The 23,125-nt window shown below is 40.7% G+C and overlaps 1 protein-coding gene across 3 annotated transcripts; it reads left to right on the plus strand.

Moving 5' to 3' along the window:
- The first annotated feature begins 1,042 nt into the window (after positions 1–1,042).
- Positions 1,043–22,961, plus strand: znf574 (zinc finger protein 574). 3 transcript variants are annotated; one of them, XM_004550891.5, is made up of 10 exons: positions 1,043–1,161; positions 5,953–6,110; positions 10,435–11,617; positions 11,704–11,918; positions 12,417–12,596; positions 12,851–12,945; positions 14,911–15,005; positions 19,927–20,075; positions 20,331–20,618; positions 22,001–22,961. In XM_004550891.5, exons 1-10 carry the CDS (start codon positions 1,149–1,151, stop codon positions 22,598–22,600), a joined length of 2,976 nt encoding a protein of 991 aa, XP_004550948.1. In that variant the 5' UTR covers positions 1,043–1,148; the 3' UTR covers positions 22,601–22,961. The 3 variants fall into 3 exon arrangements, with proteins under 3 accessions (XP_004550948.1, XP_076746207.1, XP_076746206.1); XM_076890092.1 differs by lacking the exon at positions 1,043–1,161 and adding an exon at positions 1,348–1,371; XM_076890091.1 differs by lacking the exon at positions 1,043–1,161 and adding an exon at positions 1,408–1,843.
- Positions 22,962–23,125: the final 164 nt, after the last annotated feature.

Consider the following 23,125-nt stretch of genomic DNA (forward strand, 5'->3'; position numbering starts at 1 on the left):
TTAAGAATGCAGAACAAGATGATGCAGGTGAGTAATCAATGCAGCGTGACAAGACCGCCCTGTTCTCCTGCGAGGTGCAGTCTCTGAACCGCAACAGTCAGTGAAAAGTTGTCATCATGGTGACACGATGCGTCAAGTTTGAGTAATGTTATTCTGTCTTTGTGTGCCTGTGTCTGTGTGTGACCCTGACACATACCATTTGGAATCAAGTTTAGCGCTCAGGTATAACAGTGCAATTTTAAGAAATAAACAGAGCGGACTAAACTTGAACTGACTTTTATATCTTATATAAGGAATTTGCAATGTATTGCAGTTTATATAGCACAGAAGAACATTTCTATTAAATTTAATTCCACCCTTTTTTTAAAGGGCACTTTTCAGTCCAGTTCAAAACTATTTTATTTATATACTGCAAATTTACAACAACAGGGAAAAGAGCAAAGAGAAACAAGACAAAAATTGACTTTTGAGTCTGAGCAATAAACTTGGGATATTCCAATATCAATAACAACAGACAAAATGCAATAAACCATGAGTCAAATCAATTCTTTCTTTTTTGTGTGTTTTTGGCTTGTTGCTGTACTATGGAATACATTTCGGGCCTCCGTGATGGTGTTATGCAATGAAAAAACAAATCTAAACATTAAAAAAAAGAAAACCTTTGCAGTGTTGTATGTGTAAACAAATACTGTTTGTCTATACACACATTTGCTATATTACCAATGATGCTGAAGGTTTCAGTGCTGCATGTACTAAACTTTCTTTAAATAACTGTGACAGAAAGACTTCAAATATAGTAGTAAGAGGAGTATTCATTTTAAAGAATGTTTAAACATCCTAAGAAAGCCAGGACTTTATTAGTTGGTCTAAATTCGTTTGTAAAGTGCGATCACTTTAAAATAGTGATAAATTGATGATTTGTGGTTAAACTTACAGACATATTTGTTTTGTAGCACTGTTAGTAATTGAGGGCCAATGATTGACCTCTTCACGCGTCTTGATGCTCCTGGCGCGCTTTTCGACTACAAACTCTCCGTGCTATGTGTCCTCGAACGCTATTGGCGCATTAAGTGACCGATCGAGCCAATCAGCACGAACCTTCTAACATACGGAAAAAAACTGAAGTTGTCCTATTTCCTCGACAAGCAATGTCCGAGTTAGGTAAGTGTTATTGAATATATTTGGCTTATTTTTACAAAAATACTGCTCTTATGGTCTCATATCGCAAACTGAGATTTATGTATGGAGGATTTCAACGGGGGGAGACAGCTAATATTAACTTTTAGTCTGTCGCCGCCATTATACCACCGAAGAAGCATATCCCGCCCTTCTTCTTCGGTCTTTTCTTCTTCTTCTCCTTGATATCAGAAAGTAAGCACCAGTGGTCCAAGTGGTAAAAGGGTTTAGTCGCTAGCAAATGCGTCGTTGACGCCCGCTGCCAAGGAGTAAAACGCAGGGTGTTTTATTAGCTTCCGAGCTAGCAGGATAGCTGGCTGCCACGCCGCGGACATGTTAGTAGCTTTAGGAAGATGGCCATCGCTGCATGTTAGCAGCAATCTGGTGGTCCGAGATAAAGCTCTTGGGCTGCTAACGGTTAGCCTTCGTTAGCTCGCTGATTAGCTTTCCTCCCAGCTGTTTCATATCAGACCTCCAACAACGAAGCAAACGGGACGTTTTTGAATGCGTGAAACATGAGTGACTTTTATTTTTTAGATCACCCCTCATCCGAGTCACATTGTCTCTGCAGTAACAGCTCTGAACTAACGGCTAGCATTTGAAATAACACAACCGTGGCGCAATATTAGCACACCGTAGGGAGGGAAATAATGATAGGTGCTTGCAGGTAAATTGGCAACTGTATATCACATTTCTCTTTCTCCCTTATTGCTTGACTGAGGTGTAGTCAGTAAGACGTTACAGTTTCTGCAGGTAGGAAAGACCCAAACAGACACAGTGTGGGGCGTTACTGGTATGCCATGATATCAACAAATGGCATAAAACGAGATTTATCCATCCATTTATATATGAAGCTTATTGCTTGACTTTGTTTTTAAACGTGTGTAAAATGTTCATTTTCATGTTGTAAGTCAAGGCCAGTTAAGTTACTATATATGGTTTCTCACTGTTTGGAGTAAACATTTCTTTAAGTGTGTGTGTGTGTGTGTGTGTGTGTGTGTGTATATATATATATATATATATATATATATATATATATATATATATATATATATGAAAAAAGCTCAAAGAACTGTTTATCTAGGGTTTTTTGTTTTTGGGGGTTTTTGTTTTTTTTTTGACTGATGCTGGCATTTTGGCATTATTATTATTATTTTTAAACATATAACACAAAGCACAATCCTGTCCAACTGCTTCATGGTACTTTGTGATGGTACTGTAAGGTGGCAGTAATCTTTAGTAAGATGCTGAACATTATACTTCAAAGACTTAAGTTCATTTTGGGATCATGTGTACACACTGAAATACAGGCTGTATTATTCTGTGGAATGTTACATGATCAGCTTTCTTACATAAAAGACCAAAGTGGATTTCTGTGAAGGAAAGTAGTACATCTGAGTGAAAATTGAGGCCACTTTGAAGGAAAAAGAAATCATCAATTGTAGATCTACTGAAAAAAAATACTCATGTATAACAAAGAGTGGGGAAAAATAGAAAGATAAATACTGGTGGTACCACTTTTTTTTTTTTTTTATACAGAATTAAATGAAAACAAATATTATTATTCTTCTTCTTCTTAATAATAATAATAAAATAATAAGTCAGTTTTACCAGTAGTAATACCTGAAATAAGAAAAACAAATATATACAATTTAAGTATGATTTAAAAACTGCTATAAGTAGGGCTGTTCGATATGACCATACATATCGGATGATGATATGAAAACATCTATCGTTTCATGTTATATCGCTTGTTTCTTGGTGTCGTAAAATAGACTGTTTCCGGCAGTATTTTAGTAGCTATATTAATTTCTTAAAGTTCTGTCTTGCTCTTATATTTACAATAACCACACTACAGACGGACAAGCGACTTTTTTTGTTAGTAACAATGGCGGTAAGACCATTGTGTGGCTCCGCCGTCCACTTGTTTATTTTCCACATGGTTATGAAAAGTCTGTACTATACAAGTTATGCCGCAAACCGGTCCGCACCACAGACTCAAACATGACAGACCTCTTCAACCACCCACGCAAGAAGAGTATGGAGAAGGTTTATGGATTAGGAGCAAAAAAGCCGTCAGGTGCTCAAAATAAACCTTAGACTAAAATGTTAGACTAGGCTTTTTTATGCAGCACACCATGTAATAAGTACAAAGAAAAAGGCAGCTGTTACAACTTATGTCTAAAAATGTATAGCTTCATGCATCAGTCAAAACACTCGACTCCACGTACACGGCGCCCAGCTGAGAACACTTCACGCAAGTTCAGTTGCTCGAGATTCATAGAATTTACAGAAAATGTAAAATTTCTGCGATTTATATCGTTGTCGGGATGAGAAATCTTTTTTATATCGGGAGGTTTTGGTCAAATTGCACAACTATAAGATCCTAAAACAAACAAAACATTTTACCATTTATAAGTGGCATCTTGGCAGCTGCACGCTTGACTTTTCTCAGTTCATGGGCAGTTATTTTGCACCTTGGTTTTTCCACACGCTTCTTGCGACCCTGTTGACTATTTTGAATGAAACGCTTGATTGTTCGATGATCACGCTTCAGAAGCTTTGCAATTTTGAGACTGCTGCATCCCTCTGCAAGATATCTCACTATTTTTGACTTTTCTGAGCCTGTCAAGTCCTTCTTTTGACCCATTTTGCCAAAGGAAAGGAAGTTGCCTAATAGGGTGTTGATGTCATTAGACCACACCCCTTCTCATTACAGAGATGCACATGACCTAATATGCTTAATTGGTAGTAGGCTTTCGAGCCTATACAGCTTGGAGTAAGACAACATGCATGAAGAGGATGATGTGGACAAAATACTCATTTGCCTAATAATTCTGCACTCCCTGTAATAAAAACTAGGGGTCCACTCGGTGTATGATAGAAGAAAAAATATAGTAAAGGATTTTTTTTAGTGTTCATTTTGAGAATAAAGTGGAAATGTCAAGAGTAAAGTCAACACCCTTAGTCCCTGGGCATTTTGCAATGTGCCTTCATGTGGACTTGTGAAATACCATCAGTCGCAGCCTTGTCTTATAATGCAACGCCCCCCCCCCCCCCCCCCCCCCCCCCCCTCCTCTCTGACTAGACACAATTTTCTGCATCACATTTTTAATACTTAACCCCACACTGTATTTATGTTCTAAGAGAAATAATTTAGTTGTTCTCTAAGGTATGATTTTAATAACTCATCTGCACAAGGCATTTTGTTGGGATTTCACCTGCCATGAACATAAATTTGACATCAGTGTGACTTGAAATTGGCCGCTTGATTAGTGCGCTTACAGTAAGAGATGTCATAGATGGTCGTATTCCTTGTGATGCTTCCTCCTTGAGGTCTACTGCAGAAAAGCAGCTATGGTTTAACACACAGTTCCCTCATGTGCTGATGCAGAATTATAGTCTTTTCACAGTAAATTTGGAAACAGTCCTCATGCACAGCTTTTGTCCACATCACATTTTCCCTTATCCAGCGATTGAAAAGAAACTTCTTTTCAGTGTCTGACCACAATCCTCTGACAAGGTCTACAGGCTGTTTGTCATAAATTAGAAAAAATTAGTGCCAGAGTTATCTGTGTTAATAACCACAGGTTTATCTTTAAAATGAAAGAATCAATTTTAGTTGAGTACGTCCTATTAGGATAGTTGCGGAGAGGCCGCACTGAAGATGTCTACAGCAGGTTGTTTGCTGAAGCAGTCACAGTTTCTTTAAAGAGTACTCTGGTTTGTTAGTGTTTTCTAAGGTTATTTCTCACTCAGAACGAACTTTCACATCCAGTGTATTGTATGTAGCTGCATTTTCATTAAATGTAGTAAAGAGTGCCAACGCTTTTGAACAGTTGGCCCTGCAGGCCGTGATCAGAGATCACTTACTGTAAATGGATAGTAACTTCATGTATTTGCTTGACACGCGTGGTTTCATTATGATTACCTTTAGGATGAATTAACATTGCATAATTATCAGCACCCTGACCTATATCAATACTTTGGCACTGGTGAGTCTGGTACCAGTACCAATTTATTACTGCTCTTAAGTCCCTATGCTTATTCATGAGATGTCTCATCAAAACAAAATCTAATTATATCGCCTGTATTAACCTTTATATTTCCTCGTTGTCTGCCAATTAAAAAGATAAACCAGAAAGTGCGTTGTTGAATTGATGTGTTTCAGAGATAAACACGTGTGCCTCTCACTGGGTTTCTTTCATTTTGAAAGGTTTCTTTTTTTCCAAAGAGGAGCATTGCTTGTGGAGGTCTAAATGCTATCTTGTGAGTAGGAAGGCTTACAGACATAGTGTTTTGGTTATTACATTCGACAGGAGTGTGAGCTAGTCTGCACCACCAGTGGGTCCAATTACAGAACATATCTAATTGATGTTGGAGCTGAACACAAGCTCAGGCTGTGAAATGGCACAGAGACAGAGAGAAAGAGTTGGCAAGGTCTCCACCTGAGCAGCAACCTGCATGGTCAAAATAACAATTAGCTCGGCTCAGTGCATGGTGAGTCATCTTGGCAATCCCACAGTTTGCATACTGGCAATTGTGTCCAAGCTGCTGTGTTGATTAAATATGCAGACACTTCTTTTCATCAGAAGAGGGCAATGTTCACAACCAAACTCCAAATGTAAAGCACTTACAGATCTGTATAAGATTCACGTAGTGATGTTACTTATTCAAAGCATGCATTCGTTTTGAGAACTGTTGCACTTTTATCTACATCAGCTTGCATTGCTGCACTTCTCATGAAATGTTTTTTAATTTCTAATCCCCCTACAGCCATGGAGAATTCGTCCGTCTACATGTGCTTCCCCTGCTACCAGGAGTTTAACACCCTGGAAGAGGTCCTCAAGCACCAGTTGACATGCACTGCTGGCGATGAACCGCCAGACACATCTGGAACCAACGCCGTCACCATCCCGGTGCTGCAGACACAGGTGAGTGCTGACACAGTTGCCACTCCGCCGTTTTTGTCATGTGACTGTGATTTTTAGCTGGACAAAAAGGCGATTAAAAACCTTAAATTATGACAGCGTGGCCTGAAATAACCATCTGTGTGATCACATAAAAGCCTCTGAATCATATCTGGAGAGTGACTTTGAAGTGACACGTTTAACTTTAGTCATAAATTCACAATGCACTGCTACTTATCAAAGTAATAGTGACCTTGGTGCGAGCACTTAAGATGGTGTTGTTTGTGATTATTTACTGACATATTTCAAGGTGCTGCTGCATATTAGTCTCTGATTTATGTGCACCCTGACATCATACCTTTAATCACAGAGTAACCAGTAAGTCTTTTTGGGTTAGTGGCAGAAAATTAGCTGTAATATAAGTTAACAATGCATTTGCGTTGTCATTTTTTTCTTGTTTGCCCATAATGGACATTAAAATGAAGAGAATCTCAGTTCATGATGGTTTTCTATTACATATTTACTTTGGAGAAGAGAAAATTCTTCCCATTTTGGCTCTGGTTGTATTTTGACTGAATTAGGACTAGACCCCTAACCTTTACTGTTATGTACTCACAATAGTTGTGTGTTAAGGTAAGAAGATTATTAAACAGTTCAACTGCTTCCTGTCCAGTAATGAGAAAAGAACACATTTGCATGCTGTTCGTCTGAGTAATGAGTCACTACTCAGGGAGACGTGTGGTTGTGCGTTAAAAGTAGATTAAGAATAGACTGTTAAACTATTAATTCAAGCTTTTTATGTCAGAATGAACAACAAAACATGCTTTATAGTTTGAATAAGCTCTCACAGTCTGTACTTATCAGACTTGTAGGCTAAGCCCTGTTCTCAGTGTTGGTTTGTACAAGATTTTCTTTCTTTTTTTAAAGACATATATTAGGTTATGTCAGTGGTTCCCAAACTTTTTTTGCTAGGCCCCCCTTTGTTTTACAAGAAAAATGTTCGCGCCCCCCCGCACGCACACGCACAAACACATCCTCCAACCACACACACCTAAATTTTGCTCCATTGCAGTTTCTTTCACACCTCAAACATTTAGTAAAAAATTAAGCAAATACAAGTAATCTGCAATAGATGACAGGTAGTAATAAAATAAACTGCTAACTCTTTTACGCTACGTCCGCACCTACACGGGTATTTTTAAAAAACGCAGCTGTTTCATCCACACATAAACAGCGTTTCGAATCACCGAAAACAGAGATTTTTTAAAACTCCTTTTTTGCGTTTACGTGTGGACGAGGAATACAGAGTTCGTCACTATCACTATGAATACATTTTTCAAAAAATGCCTCTCTGTACAAAATGGGTTTAAAAACATAAACAACTGTGGGATGCTGTTTGTCCATGATTTGAACCGGGGGAACAAATCGTGGCAGGATCAACATGATATTATTTGTATCCCACTGTAACTTTACTGTATAAAGAGCTAACATCTCCAGAATGCCAGGAGTAGTTAGTCATTACAAGTGTTTGTGACCTAAAAATCAAGACTGTGGGATACTGTTTGTCCCTGATTTGAAAAGCCCAGCGCTGCTCACAGGGAAAACCAATTCTGCAGGGAAGACCTACCTTGGCACTTGTGCAGGTGAAACCAAAGGGAAGATATGCTTCACCATATTTTCTAGTCTTTGGCTTAGAATGAAGTTGGTTTGGAAACATATTCGGCAATGCTTCATCTCCTGCTTTGCGTTTCTGTGGGCGCCCCGTGCTAGCGGTGTCCAAGCGTTTTGGTTTTTTCCCCCCCTTTTCATACTGCCCCCCCCCCCGCCATGGCTCTGCGGCCCCCACACTTTGGGAAGGTCTGGGTTATGTGATGCAGTAGCTGCAGGATTAAAAGAAAAATGTGCCAGAATTGGTTTATTTTTGAGATTTAATTGGATAAACCAGAGCAGAGGAAAGTGGAAGAAGAGGAGGACGTGCTGAAAGTGGCAGACCAGATTGAGATCCATGATGCTACATTTACATGTTATCCAATGAGGCTGGCTGAATCACCAGAGTGGTCCCCATGCTGCAGTAATAACGAACAGACTGTTTTCTTTTTGACCACCGTACCCTTTTGCTTCTGTGGGTGAGCTTTGCCAGCTATGCCATTTTTTCACCTTAGTGTTTTCCTTCTGTATTGTTTCCTCTTGTATGTTAATACTGCTGTTGTTTTTATTCTTTGACTTGGCTTTTAGAGGGGTGCAGATATTTACATAATGCACTGTATTCACTATTTCTTACGGTGTGCTTTCAGGTTGGTAAATACTCTTTGGGAAAGCATTAGTCTTCTGAAAATGTGGTCTGAATTGCAGGGTTTGAAAGTTGCATAATGAAAAGAGTTATTCCATTTAACTTTGACATGTTGAGCTGAGTCTTGTGAAGTAGCTGCCACTTTTCTTTTTTATTATTTTCTTTTATTTGCCATTCCTGTGACAGCTTCAGAAAGCCCGCAGAGTTAAAAGCAGTCACTGCCCCTCGTTTAGCAGTAGGGCACGGCTGTCAAAGCTTGTGCCTGGACTTCCATCCTTACAGTCTTCACCATACGTCCATAAAGCGGCGGCGCTCATGACAGACAGATTGCATCCTGAGTCGCCAGCAGGAAGAAGAGCAGGAGAAATGCATCAGTCAGAGCAAAAAAACCCCAATAAATTAAAATAAATCCCCATAACTCAAATAAACATATTGCTCACATTTAACATCAGATGATATTTAGCGTTTTACTGCTTTTGTTTATGACACATTCAATTAATATTTTTTCTGTAGTAGGAAAAAAATACAAATTGTGCAAACTGCTTGAGCTTTACAGCACTGTGGATTTGTAGAGTAAATACAAGCAGGCATTATTGTAAAGATGTTTGTTTAAAGAGCACAAACACAAAACGATGCTATCATTTAAAATAAAAAGTCAGTGAAATTAGTTTTAAAACGTGAGTCAAAAGGCAGTTAATGGCAGCATGTGTATTTTGCTTTTTATTTATTACAACAAATGTATTATATGTTATATAATGTTTATGCACACTATCAAAACTACATTCCTAACTTGGGTATGGATGCAGGGCTTCCTGGTCGCGGTTTGCAGGATTGAGATTTGGGGAGTTTGGAGGCTGGGTCAGTGCCTTGAACTCTTTGCTGGAGAGATGTTTCTGCTATCTGGGAGGTACATAAACATTTCCTGGACTAAAACAACCCTCTTAAGGGACTCCCCCCCCCCCCCCCCCCCGCGCCCACTAGGGTTTAAATAGCTGGCACGCTCCATGATTGGAACTAAAGAAGCCATTGGATGAGAGGCTAAACATCTTCAGGAAATTTTGAAAAGTCCAGTTGCTTTCTTTTCTAGCTCCTTAGACCTGGACTGTGTTTAGGTACCTCACATGTGTCACAGTACCATCCATGTGAGGGCTATGAACAGTTACTCTTAATTTGATTATTGAAGTTTAATTAAAACCAGATATTTGGTTGTAAAAATTCATAATTTTAAAACAAATTAGCACTGTCAGTGCCGCCTTTGTTTTCTGAGCCACCCAGCATTTGAAGCTTGATTTCTCCAACAAAAGTTGTTAAACCCAGCGTTGCTGTGTGGTTAGCGGAGCGCTATCCATCCATAGTACTGCATCCTGTGTGAGTCAAAGTCACAACAGTGGGAATTTTGAATGAAAAATTAAGTGTTATTTTTGGCCACATTTGAAAGCACTGATCCACACGAATGCCAGAAGCCAAGGTTTCCCAGCAGGTCATTGATTTTAACGAGATGATCGATGTTACTCACTTTGCCTACCAGTGGGTTCAATGTTGTGGGTGATGGCTGCGTAGGTGTGTGTGTTGTGAAGCAGCTAGACCACATCTGAGGGTGGTCTTCAGTTCTCACACTCCAGAATACCACAACAAAGAAAATACAAATCATTACATGTGAGACATGTTGAACAGCTGTGATTGACAGCTCCAGATGCCTTTAACCCCGACCTTGATGCTCTGTTTTTATCATCCAAATGGGTGGAGGGCACGAAGGTAAGACCCTGTGGAGTGACCCTTGCAACCCTGATGGGCCTTTTGATTGTTATCAGCCAGGCTGAGGCCTTATCTTGGTTGTCTGGAGCTCTCAGGGGAACCTTGGCTCTAAGCACACACTGCTTTAATTGACCTGAGTACCCCAACACTGAATTCTCATCTTTCATCCTTTAGAAAGAATAAAACTGGAAAAAAGGAAAAAACCCAAAGCGTATTGACTTGTTATTGCAACAAGTCGTTTTATTTGTATAAACAAAGATTTTAAAAACTGTCTTTATTCTTTTTCCTTTCTTGTCTTTGCAGCAACATATAATAAATATATCAAAGACAGATGCACTCCCACAGATTGAAGTTCAAGCAGAAGAGCCGTCTGTGCAGGCTGTTGAAAGTGCTCCCCCTGAGGATGAAGTCAGCACATCGTCAGATCAGCCCAGGATCCTCTACCAGTGTGGGGATTGTGATGAACTTTTCAAAAGCCTTGTACTTTGGCAGCAGCACCGTAAAGAAGGGGCATGTCAGCAGTCTGACATGTCTGAGAACAAGTCAAAACCAGATTCAGAAACTATGCCAGAGACTTCCTCAGTCCAGAGTGCAACCATACCTTTATATTCAGTCGCTGAATCCTCTTTCTCACAGCATGAAACTAACAAAAATATCAATTCAGATGCAGTTGAAAAAGCTTTGCATGAGCTGGAGCAGCAGGAAGGTACAGAGACCAATTCATCTCAGAGCTCTGATCCTCCTATTTCCGAGGTAGTTTCAGTCTCTAATCCAGATGAGTCGTCACCTAAGAGAAGAGGGGCAAACAAAAAGCCAAAGCCTGAACCTGTGCTCTTGTGCGTGGACTGCGGCTCGTGCTTCGGCCTGGTGTCAGAACTAGTGGCTCACCGCAAGACCCAGCACGGCTTTGAGGAAGCTCTGCACCGCTGCTCCGTGTGTGGGGAAAGCTTTCTAAATACCACTCTCTTCCTCTACCACCGAAAACAGCACCGACAGAAGGGCGAGGAAAAGGCGGTAGAGGTTACCGAATTGACTTCAGAGGTTTTTACTCAGAGCAATGGCGCAGATCAGCAGGACCACGGTGCACCTTCTGCCTCCGCCAGTGTTGACGCCACTTTCACACAGCCCGAGCTGTTCGTGTGCACCCTTTGCCTTCAGAGCTTTAGCGACGAGGGAGGGCTGGTTACACATCGTAAGCAGAAGCACAACCTTAATGAGCCGCTACACACGTGTGCCCACTGTGATATGAGCTTCATGAACACCACCCAGTACCTGTATCATTGGCGGCAGCATCGCTTCATGCCAGTGACAGAGGTGGCTGATGGGGCAGAAGCTGTTGGTGAAACAGCCACCACCAAACCTCAGGATAGTCCACAGAGCACAAAGCGACTGCTTTCCTCACCTGGTTCGGCTGGTGAATCAGGTTCCCCCCTTCCTAAGAGAAGCAGGCCTTCCTTCAGGATCCTGAGTGCTAATGCACTCAAAGGTAAGTGAAATTCATTACTTTAAAACACAACTACAAGGCAGTAGTTGTTTTGTTTTTTTTAACAAGAATTTTTGTTCTTTACTCAGGAAACAAGAGTTCAGATATTAAAGAAGAATTAGAGGCCAACACTGGTGCAGACTCGGACAACACCAATCACCCTCCGCCTGCCAAGCTGCTACAGGACTGGGCTCGAACACCACTCCCGCACGTGTGCCCGTACTGTGGCAAAACCTTCACGAGACGCGTCTTCCTCCGCACGCACGTCTACAGCCACACCGGAGAAAAACTTTTCACCTGCAAGGTGCCAATCAAACATTCAATCAGGGTGTCTCTGTCTCGAGTCTCAGGAATGACTTACATTTTTTGTGCAGAAGACTTTGATGAGATGATGTAATGCTGTGAAGTGAAGTGAAGGCTGACATCTCCAGCCTCATTATGTTTGACAGATTCCTTGGTGTCTTTGCATAATGACGTCTGTTTAAAGTACAAAAATAGAATCTGAGCAAATGTAGATATGAAAATGTCCACAAAAGTTTGGGCATCGCTGAGCAAGTTACAGGTTCAAGTAAAAAGAAGACGGCTTCTACAATATAGAACTGATGAGACGACAGGGAAATAAGTGTGTGTGTTTGGTAAATTTCTGAAACATTTCAAGAATTGTAATTCTCTTACCTCTTTTCATTTAAAAAATTGGGATATGTGACTCGCTCAGAGGTTTCCGTACTTCAACACGGCTTCATTTGCTTGCAAAAAGTGTTTAAAACTGTTGACACTAATTCTGGTTATTGTTTTTGTGAAGGTCTGCACAAAGTCCTTCACCAACTCGCAGAGCCTGCTGCGCCACAGCATGAGCCACACGGGCAACAAGCCCTTCAGCTGTGATGTCTGTGGCAAGAACTTCTCCCAGGCAGCCACCCTGAAGAGACACCAACGCATTCACACATCGACACTACCTCGCCGCAAGCGTGGCCGCAAACCGGTACCAGCTCCGCCATTTAATATTAATCACAATAGCTCTCTGATTGAGCATTTTATTTCAAAATCTTGTAAAATATCTTAATATTCGTAGATATTGTTGAATATTATTGATATTGGAAGTGATTTTGATAGTAGGTGAAATGGTAGATAATGTGTTCTGTAATAAAAAGCTACATTTAAGTTTAAGTCACTATGTGAGTATCTTGCTGGTGAAACCCTTTTTATCGATATTGATTGTTGTGTCTGTCAATGCAGGTGTGCAGTTTGGACAACGAAGGAGCTGCTCATCTCTTCCCTTGTCCTAACTGTCCTTCACGCTTCAACACCGAGGATCAACTCAACCATCACAAGTAATAACACTTTTTTTCTGACGTTATTTTTTTACTTTCGGCACCTTGTATTTTGCTGGTGTTGGTGGAAATAACTAGAACGTGTCAATATTCAATCAAATTCAAAATCTGTTTACCGCATAACTACATTAGAATTACATTAGCAAACAGAAGGCAGGACAGGATTTAGATAAACCTCCCTCCCTCTTGCCGGGAGCTGTAGCAGCTGAGCCGTGTCCGACCACTGAGCAAGACCTTTAAGCTGTGTAGCAAACACACTGAGATGTCTGTGTGCCCTTGAGCCACATATGATTGACAGACGCAGGCCCAGTAAATTAAGATGAGAACGATAACTGCACAGAACAGGAGAAAGAGCCTGGTCATGTCCTACCTGGCTGAACAAGGGGGATAGGATGTACACTACTGTGTGTGTGTGTGTGTGTATATGTATATAATATTGACTTAACATGATCTAGTGTGCTAAGTACTATTGTCACTATTTCTTCCTCATTAAACCCAAAGACTTCACCAAAATGTAATCATTTTAAGTCTTTTAATTATCTTGATGTTACGTAAAACACTGAAATGGTTACTGTTACAATATCTAGGAGGAAAAAAATCGACATAATTGTAGGAGATTAATAAATTATTATTTTGGTGAACAGGAACATGTGGAAAATGTGGAGGGGCAGAAAAGGCTCATCTCATTGTCTTGATGACATCCTCGAGTTCACTGGTTTCTGTGAAAAACTCTTTAAAACCTGAACGATCTCATTTTGAAACGGTGTTAACTCAAGGTTCTTTACTACCTTTATCCTGAGCTTTAAACTGCAACGCACACTCTTTATGAGGACACACAATACTAAGACCTTGAGTTAAGATTGTGGATTAGTTGTTTTTTTTTTTTTTTTTTTTTATAAATGAATTACATTTTTTTCCCATATTCCCAAGCTCAGAAATAAACCTTTACACATAAAAAGATGAAGGTATCAAACTTCTCCTGAAGCTTCCAGCAAGAAAGCAAATAAGAGTATTTCCAAAGTGGTAGAGAGGAGAGTACGGACGTCTTAGATGTTTACGGAATCTGCAGCATACAAATGTGTCTCATTTGCATGTAAAATGATTCAACATTGAGCTCATTTTCTGCTGATTGAAATATTGATGAATCAACAGGGTTTAAATTAGGTGTCAGTGTACATCTAATTTAAACCCTGATACTTTACGTGTGACGTGACCCCTGCTCATCACAGAACATCTGTCTTGAAGGGGGCGACCCTGACGGGGGATTTTAATCCTTCTATCTGGCTCGAGGTCAACTGTCCCTGAAATATTGAATTCTCTTGTCATTTAACAGGGAACAGAAAGACTCTGGCCTTGGATGGTCTTTGCACATAACCTCTAGCTTCCAATTTTACTTTGAATTAGTCATGTGGTGGATTAATACAGATATTTGTTTGTATGTAATATTTAGCAAAGTTGTGGAAACTGAAACATCATCCCTGCTTGTTCTGATTACGCGAAGCTGCACGCACAGCAAAGAAGTGTTTTTTTTGTTTTCTCCTTGTAAAAACAGGCCTGATGCAGGAGTAGGTGAATACATCCTAGCAGTTCTCTCCTCCCCTAAGGCTATACTCAGTGTAACGTTATGCAGAGGATAAATATAGTCTTTCATGTCTAACCCTGACGCCTCCCAGTTTACTGCTGTTCTTTTATCTCCGGTTGTTTGTACACTACGCCGGTACCCCTCATTTGACCTGACGTACAGCTAAGTACATACGAGGTGGCAGATTAAGACCAAAACATGACTTTAATCACACACTTTTATGTGTCTCTGAATTAGGACTGCTTAAGTATTTATATTGGGAGCTATAATTGTTATATATGTATGTTGTATATGTTTATGTCCTTGGCCTATGATTTCAATGTTTTTGGCTCTATTTGAATGTAGCATTAAAAAAATCTGTTAATACTTCTGTGTTTGAACAGATTGTTGCACACCAGCCACCCCTTCCCTTGCGGCGAATGTGGCGAGGCCTTCAAACGTAGGAAAGACCTGGACCTGCACTCCCTCATACATCAGGGTAAGAGTTCAAGACTTGGACTTGTATTTTATATTTTTATAGTTAGCAAGCAGTAGCCCGATTTTTCTTTGATATTGATTTTGGTGTCCATTATTCTGACCTTATTCTTTGCCCGAGTTCTTGCACTGCGTCATGTGTTAATCTTACTTCCATCAAAGAGGAAGAGAAAAAGTTTTTTGTTTGTTTTTTTTAAATCAGCAAGCATTGATTCAATGAGAACTGAAGAAGCTAATGAAAAACAAAACTGCCATTCGTTTATTCATTACGACACGTTTTACCTGAAAACTTTCTGGACTACAAGATAGCTGTAATAAATCATGGATTTTTCTGGAGAGGAGAACAAGTGAGTCTGTTTTATTATTGTTTAGTTATTTACTAATAGCTAGCAAGCTAATGCCAGAAGGGCTTCTCCTGGGTCTTAAGATAAATGCCTCCTTGAACAGAATAAATTGTAGTGATAGTCAAAGCTTTTGCGTTATATAATTACTATCAGCATCTTTTAGACACACCAGATATCGATATTGGTAGTAATGCTAATACACAGCTTTTATGCCAATTTGGCAAATGATATGCTTCTGTACACATTTTGAGCATTGTGTAAGAACGATAATCAAATGTCTATTTTGGAGATTTGGAACCCAAATTTAAAGATGCACAAGATGATGATAGTGGTCACACTTTACTGCTTAATGCCCCTAAGGTCCACCACACAGGACACTTTGTATCATCTTATTACTGTGTGACCTCTATCCAGCTTTCACTTGTTGGCTCAGTCTTTAGCCTTCGTATAGTTTTATCATGTTCAGCAGCTTTTTATGACCCTATAGCTCAGGAATTTAATATGTATATATTGTATTTTTTTGAATAGGTGAAAACAGAATAGTAGCATAGCAGATGTTAGGGAGAAGGTGCTATGTCCCATTGTTTACTAAGGACACAATAGTTGAAACTGACCCAGTGTTTCAAAGATTACTGTCCTGTCAAAAAAAGGATAATTGACTTGTCGGAAATCAGTCTGCAGAAGCCCTGAAAGGCTCTACTCCAGAGGAGAATATCATAGTCATTACTACGGTCAGAACACAGTTAACTGTGTAGTTGTCATTGCACCTTGTAGCTTGATAGCATTCATCTCGGAAACACCTGAAAATACTTTCCGAGGCGCTGCCAGTCAATCATACTCCCGACAGGGAGAAAATACTGAGAACCTGTGCTGTTCTGTGTAACCTAAGAGAAGATGTCATTCACAAAGAAGCAGAATGAGACGCTGAAATGTCCTCTACCAATGCATAGCTTTAAAACTAACATTATATTAAAATAAAATCAATGAAATCCCTTTATATGAGATTCTGACAAAATATTTCCAATAAGTGGGTAGAGCCAAACCCGCTTGGCATCTTTAGTTAAAAGAAAGGGACACAGCACTGCCACCTTCTGGTATGATTTAACTAATTGTATATCTTTATTCTTACTCTGACCATGAGTTAATGTTTGCCAATGTGTGTAAATAAATAGAATTAATCATTTTCATGTGATTATTTTATAACAATTTGAGAAATGGGTCATTTTAAATAAGTAATTTCTTTTACAATCCCCTAATATTAGGAAAACAAAAGCCATCTCACACCATTTATTGTACTATTACAAATGTTTTATGTCTGGTTGGCATGTTTACAGTTTACAAATTTTTCTGGGTTTAGTTGTGACATAAGTTAAACCCCTCTCGTTTCTGCCCACGGGCGGCTCATCAATAACACGTCAAAAGATATTGCATCAAAAGTACTCGTCATAGGGCATATTGATAAGAAACTGTTGAGCATGACTTTGAAGCAAAAATTTGTCAGTTTGGAACATGCCAAGCTGAACATGTTAGTTGCTCATAATGACGCAATGATATTCTGGACAGTTTGCTCTGTTCATCCTCTGACACATCATGCGTGTGTCGTCAGCGTCTTGAGCAGCTGGTACCAGCAGACCACTACCATGGCAACATTATGGGCTGCATTTGAGATGATATATGTGGGTGATATTTGTGCTTCAGGTCAACATTACACACTTTTGTTCGGTTCACTGCTCATTTGGACGAGACTGTTCCTTTGTTCTTTTTGGCGAGACTCACCTGCACTTGAGTGCTTGTGGTCAGACTTCAGTTCACTATCATACTGACTAAAGGGGAAAGAAATGCTATGTCTATGAGAAGAAGACGAACAAAGTACAACACTTGGTTTTCCCAACTTGCAGTTGGGCATGGTGAAGATCGAGAGGATGACTATGGGTATGCTACTGCAAACGGGTCTTTGCATATTTCATCAGAGGTCATCTGTCTTAAAAGTGTGATAGGTTGCTTTGGTCAGGATACTCAGGGACATGATGTCCCTCTTGGTGTCACGGAGCCTCCTACACTACAGGTATTACAAAGTGATTGAGGATATGTGTGTGATTTTTGCATGTCACTGGTTGCTGTTGGATGTGAATGTTTATTGTTGACATCTACGTTAGCTAGCAACAAACTGGATAAATGCATACACTTCTGTCTGAACTGGAGATAAAAAAAAAAAAAGTGGCAGGGCACCATAAGGTGAACACAGTGTCCCATATCCTTACTTTATTTCCAAAGTTTTACTATTTATCATTGAAGGGGTTTTAAATTGTGGTGGAGATGCCGAGAACCCAGCTGTTTACATATCTTGTTGTAATAGAAAAACTAGAGATGATTTTCTGAATGATTGTAGAATGATGCAGATTCAGCCAAAAATGGCTCTAACCATTTGCTTGTTGTTAATTTACAAAAATATGCCTATGGTATATGCGTTCTTCAGTGCATTAGGTCAATGACTTTCTATTGATTAGCGTGCCATGTGGAGTGGAGGAGCAAGGTGGAGGCAAATGAATTGGGTCAACATGTTGACACTTCATCTTAATCAGGGGGTGTTGGCACACCAACCTCATTAGTTACGCTTGATAAGTCAGCGTGCGGCAGAGGTCAGAGGTACAGGGCTCCTCTGAGAAAAATGTTTGGAGAGATTGATCTATTGATCCATCCAGTGCCATAGGCTGAGATTGCCCTTGTTAAAGGTTTAATTAGACGTTTTCGATAGGGAGCAGAGTGGATCTCCCCCACTGGGACAGACTGTACAGATGGTTAGCAAATTGCAAGTTATTGGCATGACGTCCTATGGATTTAATGATGAACCATCAGTGTCAGCAGTTTCCCAACCAGATTTTTGAAAGCTATCCAGGGAGCGAGGAAGTTTGGTTTACTTTGGTTGTGATGAATCAGTTAGATGATGAATGATCTAATTGACACAATTTTGCAGTTTTATAATGTTGTATAGCTCAAATAGGTAACAAGTTAATCACGGAAATTAATAACTGATTAACCAATAAATAATAACAGCTTTTATATATTAAACAAGAAATGAAATGCTCATTAAAAGTATGTTTGACTGTGCGACCAGTTGACTTGATCTGTAAATGTTGTTCCAGTCACTAGTCGGCAACAGCAATACTAGTTGGTTAAACATATGATTTTTTTTTTTATCATTTTCATCTTAGATGTTATGCAGCTAGCTGGAGCTGCAGCTCTGGGAGATGGCAACACCCCATTGTGTGATGGGAAGTTGTAAATAAGCGACGAGTACAGTTCTGCTGTACCTTTTGCAGTTTTATGTTGGCTGTTTCAAAATGAAAAGCAATCTGGCATATGACAACTCAACCACATTCTGCACACCTGAATAAAAAAGGCTGGTGGCGGTGCTAATGTCAGCCACACTTGGGAAATTAATGTGACGTGACTCTGTGTGCAGCAAGTGTGAATATGTGCCACAAATTGGCACACATTTGGGCATCATTTAAAATACTATTTGGTTATCAAATAATGGGATTAAAGGTTTCAAATAGCTCTTGAATACATGCAGTATTTGTGCAGGCAGCATTTGACCTCATCCATTAGATTGCTCCCTTTTGACTGTTATCTGAGTGTGTTTTAATAGACTTGACTAGACAATTAATTTCATTTACATTTCTTCTCTCACTCAATCAGCTAGTGCATTAGTCGCTGGAAACATCCCTAATGAAAAGTTCTCAGAGCCCAAGATAAACTAATCAAATTGCTTATGTAACACTCCAAAAGCAAATAATTTTTAATATAGGGTGATGTAAATGTAAAAAATGTTGAAATGCACTCTGATAATTTTTTGAATTTCTATTCACAGGCATGATTGTGATACCTTATGTAGCTTTTCTACAAGTCTGATTACTATACTGATATCAACCATTCCCCTGAAGCGTAACGTTTCTATACTTGGCTTTAAAGTCTTCAGGATCATTTTTATCTTGTAGTAGCATAACATTAAACAGTCAGTGACCCACTGACTTGATGAATGCACTAAAAGTTAATAAACTGTTCTTCAAAATGATATTGATAAAGTAACTCTGTTTGATGGGGATCGGTTACATCTGGCCAGTACTCAATATGTTTAATGAGATCCACCTTGATGTCATCCTGGTGATGCAAAGAGCAGCAGCTTGTCACAGCTGAGCTCAATAAATGTTAGTCGCTTTTGTTGTCTTTGTGAATCATTATAAAAAGGGCCGCTGGTCATTTTTTAATAGGTGAGCTAAATGACGGGTTGTTTTTGGACTCTTTGCAACAACTCATGTTTTGCATCTTTTGGCACCGATTTGCCAATTTGAATCATAAACGGTAAACAGAGGCCACATTATTTGTTGACTCTGGCTGCGGCGGATTGTTTGGCCACTGTTGCCGATTCTGTATGCACCACCTGTCACTGCGCGATTGCTGGCCCAACATCAGGCAGTCGGCAAGCTCAAACCAGCCATCAGATTTCAACACGGCCATTAGCGTGTAGTATGACGAGAAATTATGACCATCTGTCTAAAATCCGACACTGTTCCATTACAGACAAGCAGCCAGCGACATGCCCTCACTGCTCATCCCAGTTTATCAACCAATCAGTGCTGGAAATCCATCTCCAGCGTTGTCCTACTACCGAAGAGGAGAAGAATACCGGTCGTGGGAGGGGCCAGGGCCGAGGACGCTGCACTGGACAGGTTGGAGACATAAAGAAATTTTTTAAAGAGAGGATGTGAGCCAGAGTGTGATTTGTTTTTTCCAATCGAATAGCTGACGGGGTTAGTGAGGGAGTGGCGATGTGTCTCACGGTCCACACTTGGAGTTGGATTGTGACATTGTACTTTAAATAAGTAGACAAAAATTTAGATAATGACGACACCGTTTCTGTCATTTCATTCTGGTTTGTCTCCCTCTCGTCTCCTTTCCCTTCCTTTTCTTTATTCCTCCCTCAGATTGAGTGTGACCTTTGTGGACACCGTTGCATGACCCAAGAGGGCCTCGACCTTCATCGTTTATCCCACACAGGCCAGACACCTCTCAAATGCCCAGTGAGGCCATGCCGCCGCCGATTTATCTCTAACAGTGCCCTGGAGGAGCATGTGCTGGCGCATTTTCAAGGAACGCTCAGCAAGTCCAAAAACCGACCCCGCTTCCGTTGTCAGATTTGCCACAAGGAATTTGCCTATAATTCCACCTTCAACGTTCATATGAGGACACACACTGATGAGAGGCCCTTTGAGGTAAGAAGCACTGTGGCGTGTACTTGTGTAAAGGTAGTTTCTTTCAGTCTTAAGAATCCTATTTCTCTCTCTTTATACAAGGTCTTGAAATCTTTTAAACACCTGTATTTCAAAATGAAACTGAGAACTGCCTCATCCCCATCCACGGTCACACCCGCTCATAGCTGCGGCCATCTCTCTGGTTCCGGACCATGGCCATTTGTGCAGAGTGTGTCCTGCGGGTGTTTTCTCCCTCTCTGTGTACCTGTGATTAATGGCAGGGCTGAGTTAGGGCCTGTCAGCTCCCCTCTGTGCCTGTTACTATTCTGGGATTCTCTCCCTCTCTCTCTGCTGCTCTGGTGACGAGGCAGGACATCAACTATAGACCCACCCAAGCCCATCTCAGCTTTAGAAATTGATTTAATATTTGTGGCTTCGCTTTGAGCCATGATCTATCAGGCAGGCTGAGGACTGCGGTTCAAGGAGCACCGGTTCTCAAACACAGAGGCAGTTACGGGGATACATTTTAATTTATATCAAATATACCTTGTGTTCCTGGAGGAACATATGTGTTTGCTCAGTTTATAAAGAGCAAACTTCACAGGAAAAGTAATTATATTAGAGTGTATTTCACAGAGATACTGAAACTGCAGATCTGTCAATAGGGATTGCAATTTCAATCTGAGTGTCCCCAGTGGGAATCAAAGCAAAGCTCAATATGTTACTCCCCTGTAGTGCTTCAGGTTTAATCATCTATCTACTTTTATTTCATTGTCTGCGCTCATTTGGGAGTGAACAGAACAAATGTTGGTGTTGCAGGAATGATGCCGTTGAACTGTTGATTACTAAAATGATTATTTAGAAAAGTCAAGCTCTTAGATCACTGCTAATATTTTTTCTGTTGTGTAACTCTGTGTAATTTATTACACTCCCCTTACACGCAGAGCTGCAGGGTTTAGTCAAATCGATTATTTCAGCGACAGAATGTTCATCATTAGCCTGTGACGAAGCTGAAAATGACAAATGTTCTCTGGCTTCTGCTTCTTATTTGCTGGTTTTTCAGCTTTTGTCAGGTAAAACATGATATTTGAAGACATATTTCCTTCATTTCTTTTTTCATCTGGTGTGTGGATGTCTTATTGACCAAACAATTAATTGCTTGTGTGGGACTGATGATGATGATATCTTTTTATTGCTCTGTATTTGTCCTTCCCCCTCTGTCTTCCCTATCCCATTTTCTTTCTGCTCTTTCTGTGTCTCAGCCAGGAGTGCTGCATCTGCAGAAAAATGTAAAGAGAGGTTTTAGGAATTAATTGCAGTTGAGTTTGTGTGCTGCCAGAGTTGTGAACTTAACTTTCTCGCCTCTCTCTCACCTTTTCCCCTCTTCTCTGTTCTTCCACCAGTGCGCCACATGTGGTAAGCGCTTCCGCCAGCTGCCCCATCTGCAGGATCATGAGCGCATCCACAGCGGCGTGCGGCCTTTCTGCTGCTGGATTTGCGGCAAGAGTTTCAGCGTCGCCGCTCGTCTCACCGAGCACGCCCGCACCCACAGCGGCGAGAAGCCTTACCCTTGCCCTCACTGTCCCGCTGCCTTTCGGTCTCGTTCCAACCTGGATAAACACATCCGACTTCACGGGGACCTGCCTCCGGAAACAGCGGAGCAGGTGGTTAATGCAGCTGAAGCTGCTCAGGTCCAGAAGGTGCTGGAGGGAGCCAAAGCATTGTCATCTTTGGCCACCATGGAAGAGGTCGAATCTGGCTCTGTGCAGACCATTTACGTGCTGCAGGGAGCTGAAGGGGCTACCGAGACCGTAATGATCCCATCCGATCAACTCAGCAGTTTAGAGGGAGCGTCGCAGGTTGTCATTCTGCCCTCCTCTGTACTGGGAACTCAGGCCATCACTGTTCCCACCATCACAATGGACGGCAGTGAAATCACCATGGTGGAGACGAGCCAGTCACCACAGCATACCATTGAGTTCATTATGGAGGAGACTGTTTGAAGGTAGCTTAGTAAATCGTGGACAACAAGGACATGAAAAACACTGAATGATTAATCGCTAATATAGACTGCTGGTGATCTAAATATTTTGACAGATGAAGCCAATACCCTGTACGTTTATTGTCTGGCAGATTTCCAAGAGAGTTTAAGCAAAACTCCCCACCTGTTTAATAAGTTTTCTTGAGCAGACAAGTGAATTTATGACATAGAGGAGACATTGAGCGGAACACTCACACGCTAAATTAGCTTTTCAGACTAATAGAACTGATTGTGTGCATTTACTGCCCCTGTTTATTAGGGGACGACGTGGTTGCCTATGAAGTGTTCTCTGCTTTCTTTATAATAAAACGTTTGAGCATTCACTCTTGTGAGCGTCGATCATTTCATTAGGTGGATGACAAGAGGGCATTGCCCCCGTCTCATCAGATGGGACAGACTTTATAGGTCCTGCTGTAAATTGGCACCTCAGCCAACATTAGGAAGTAGCCTGAGCTGAGAAACATAAAGACCCGCTCAGCAGCAGTCG

Source organism: Maylandia zebra, linkage group LG11 (assembly GCF_041146795.1).
Source record: "Maylandia zebra isolate NMK-2024a linkage group LG11, Mzebra_GT3a, whole genome shotgun sequence".
Lineage (NCBI taxonomy): Eukaryota > Metazoa > Chordata > Actinopteri > Cichliformes > Cichlidae > Maylandia > Maylandia zebra.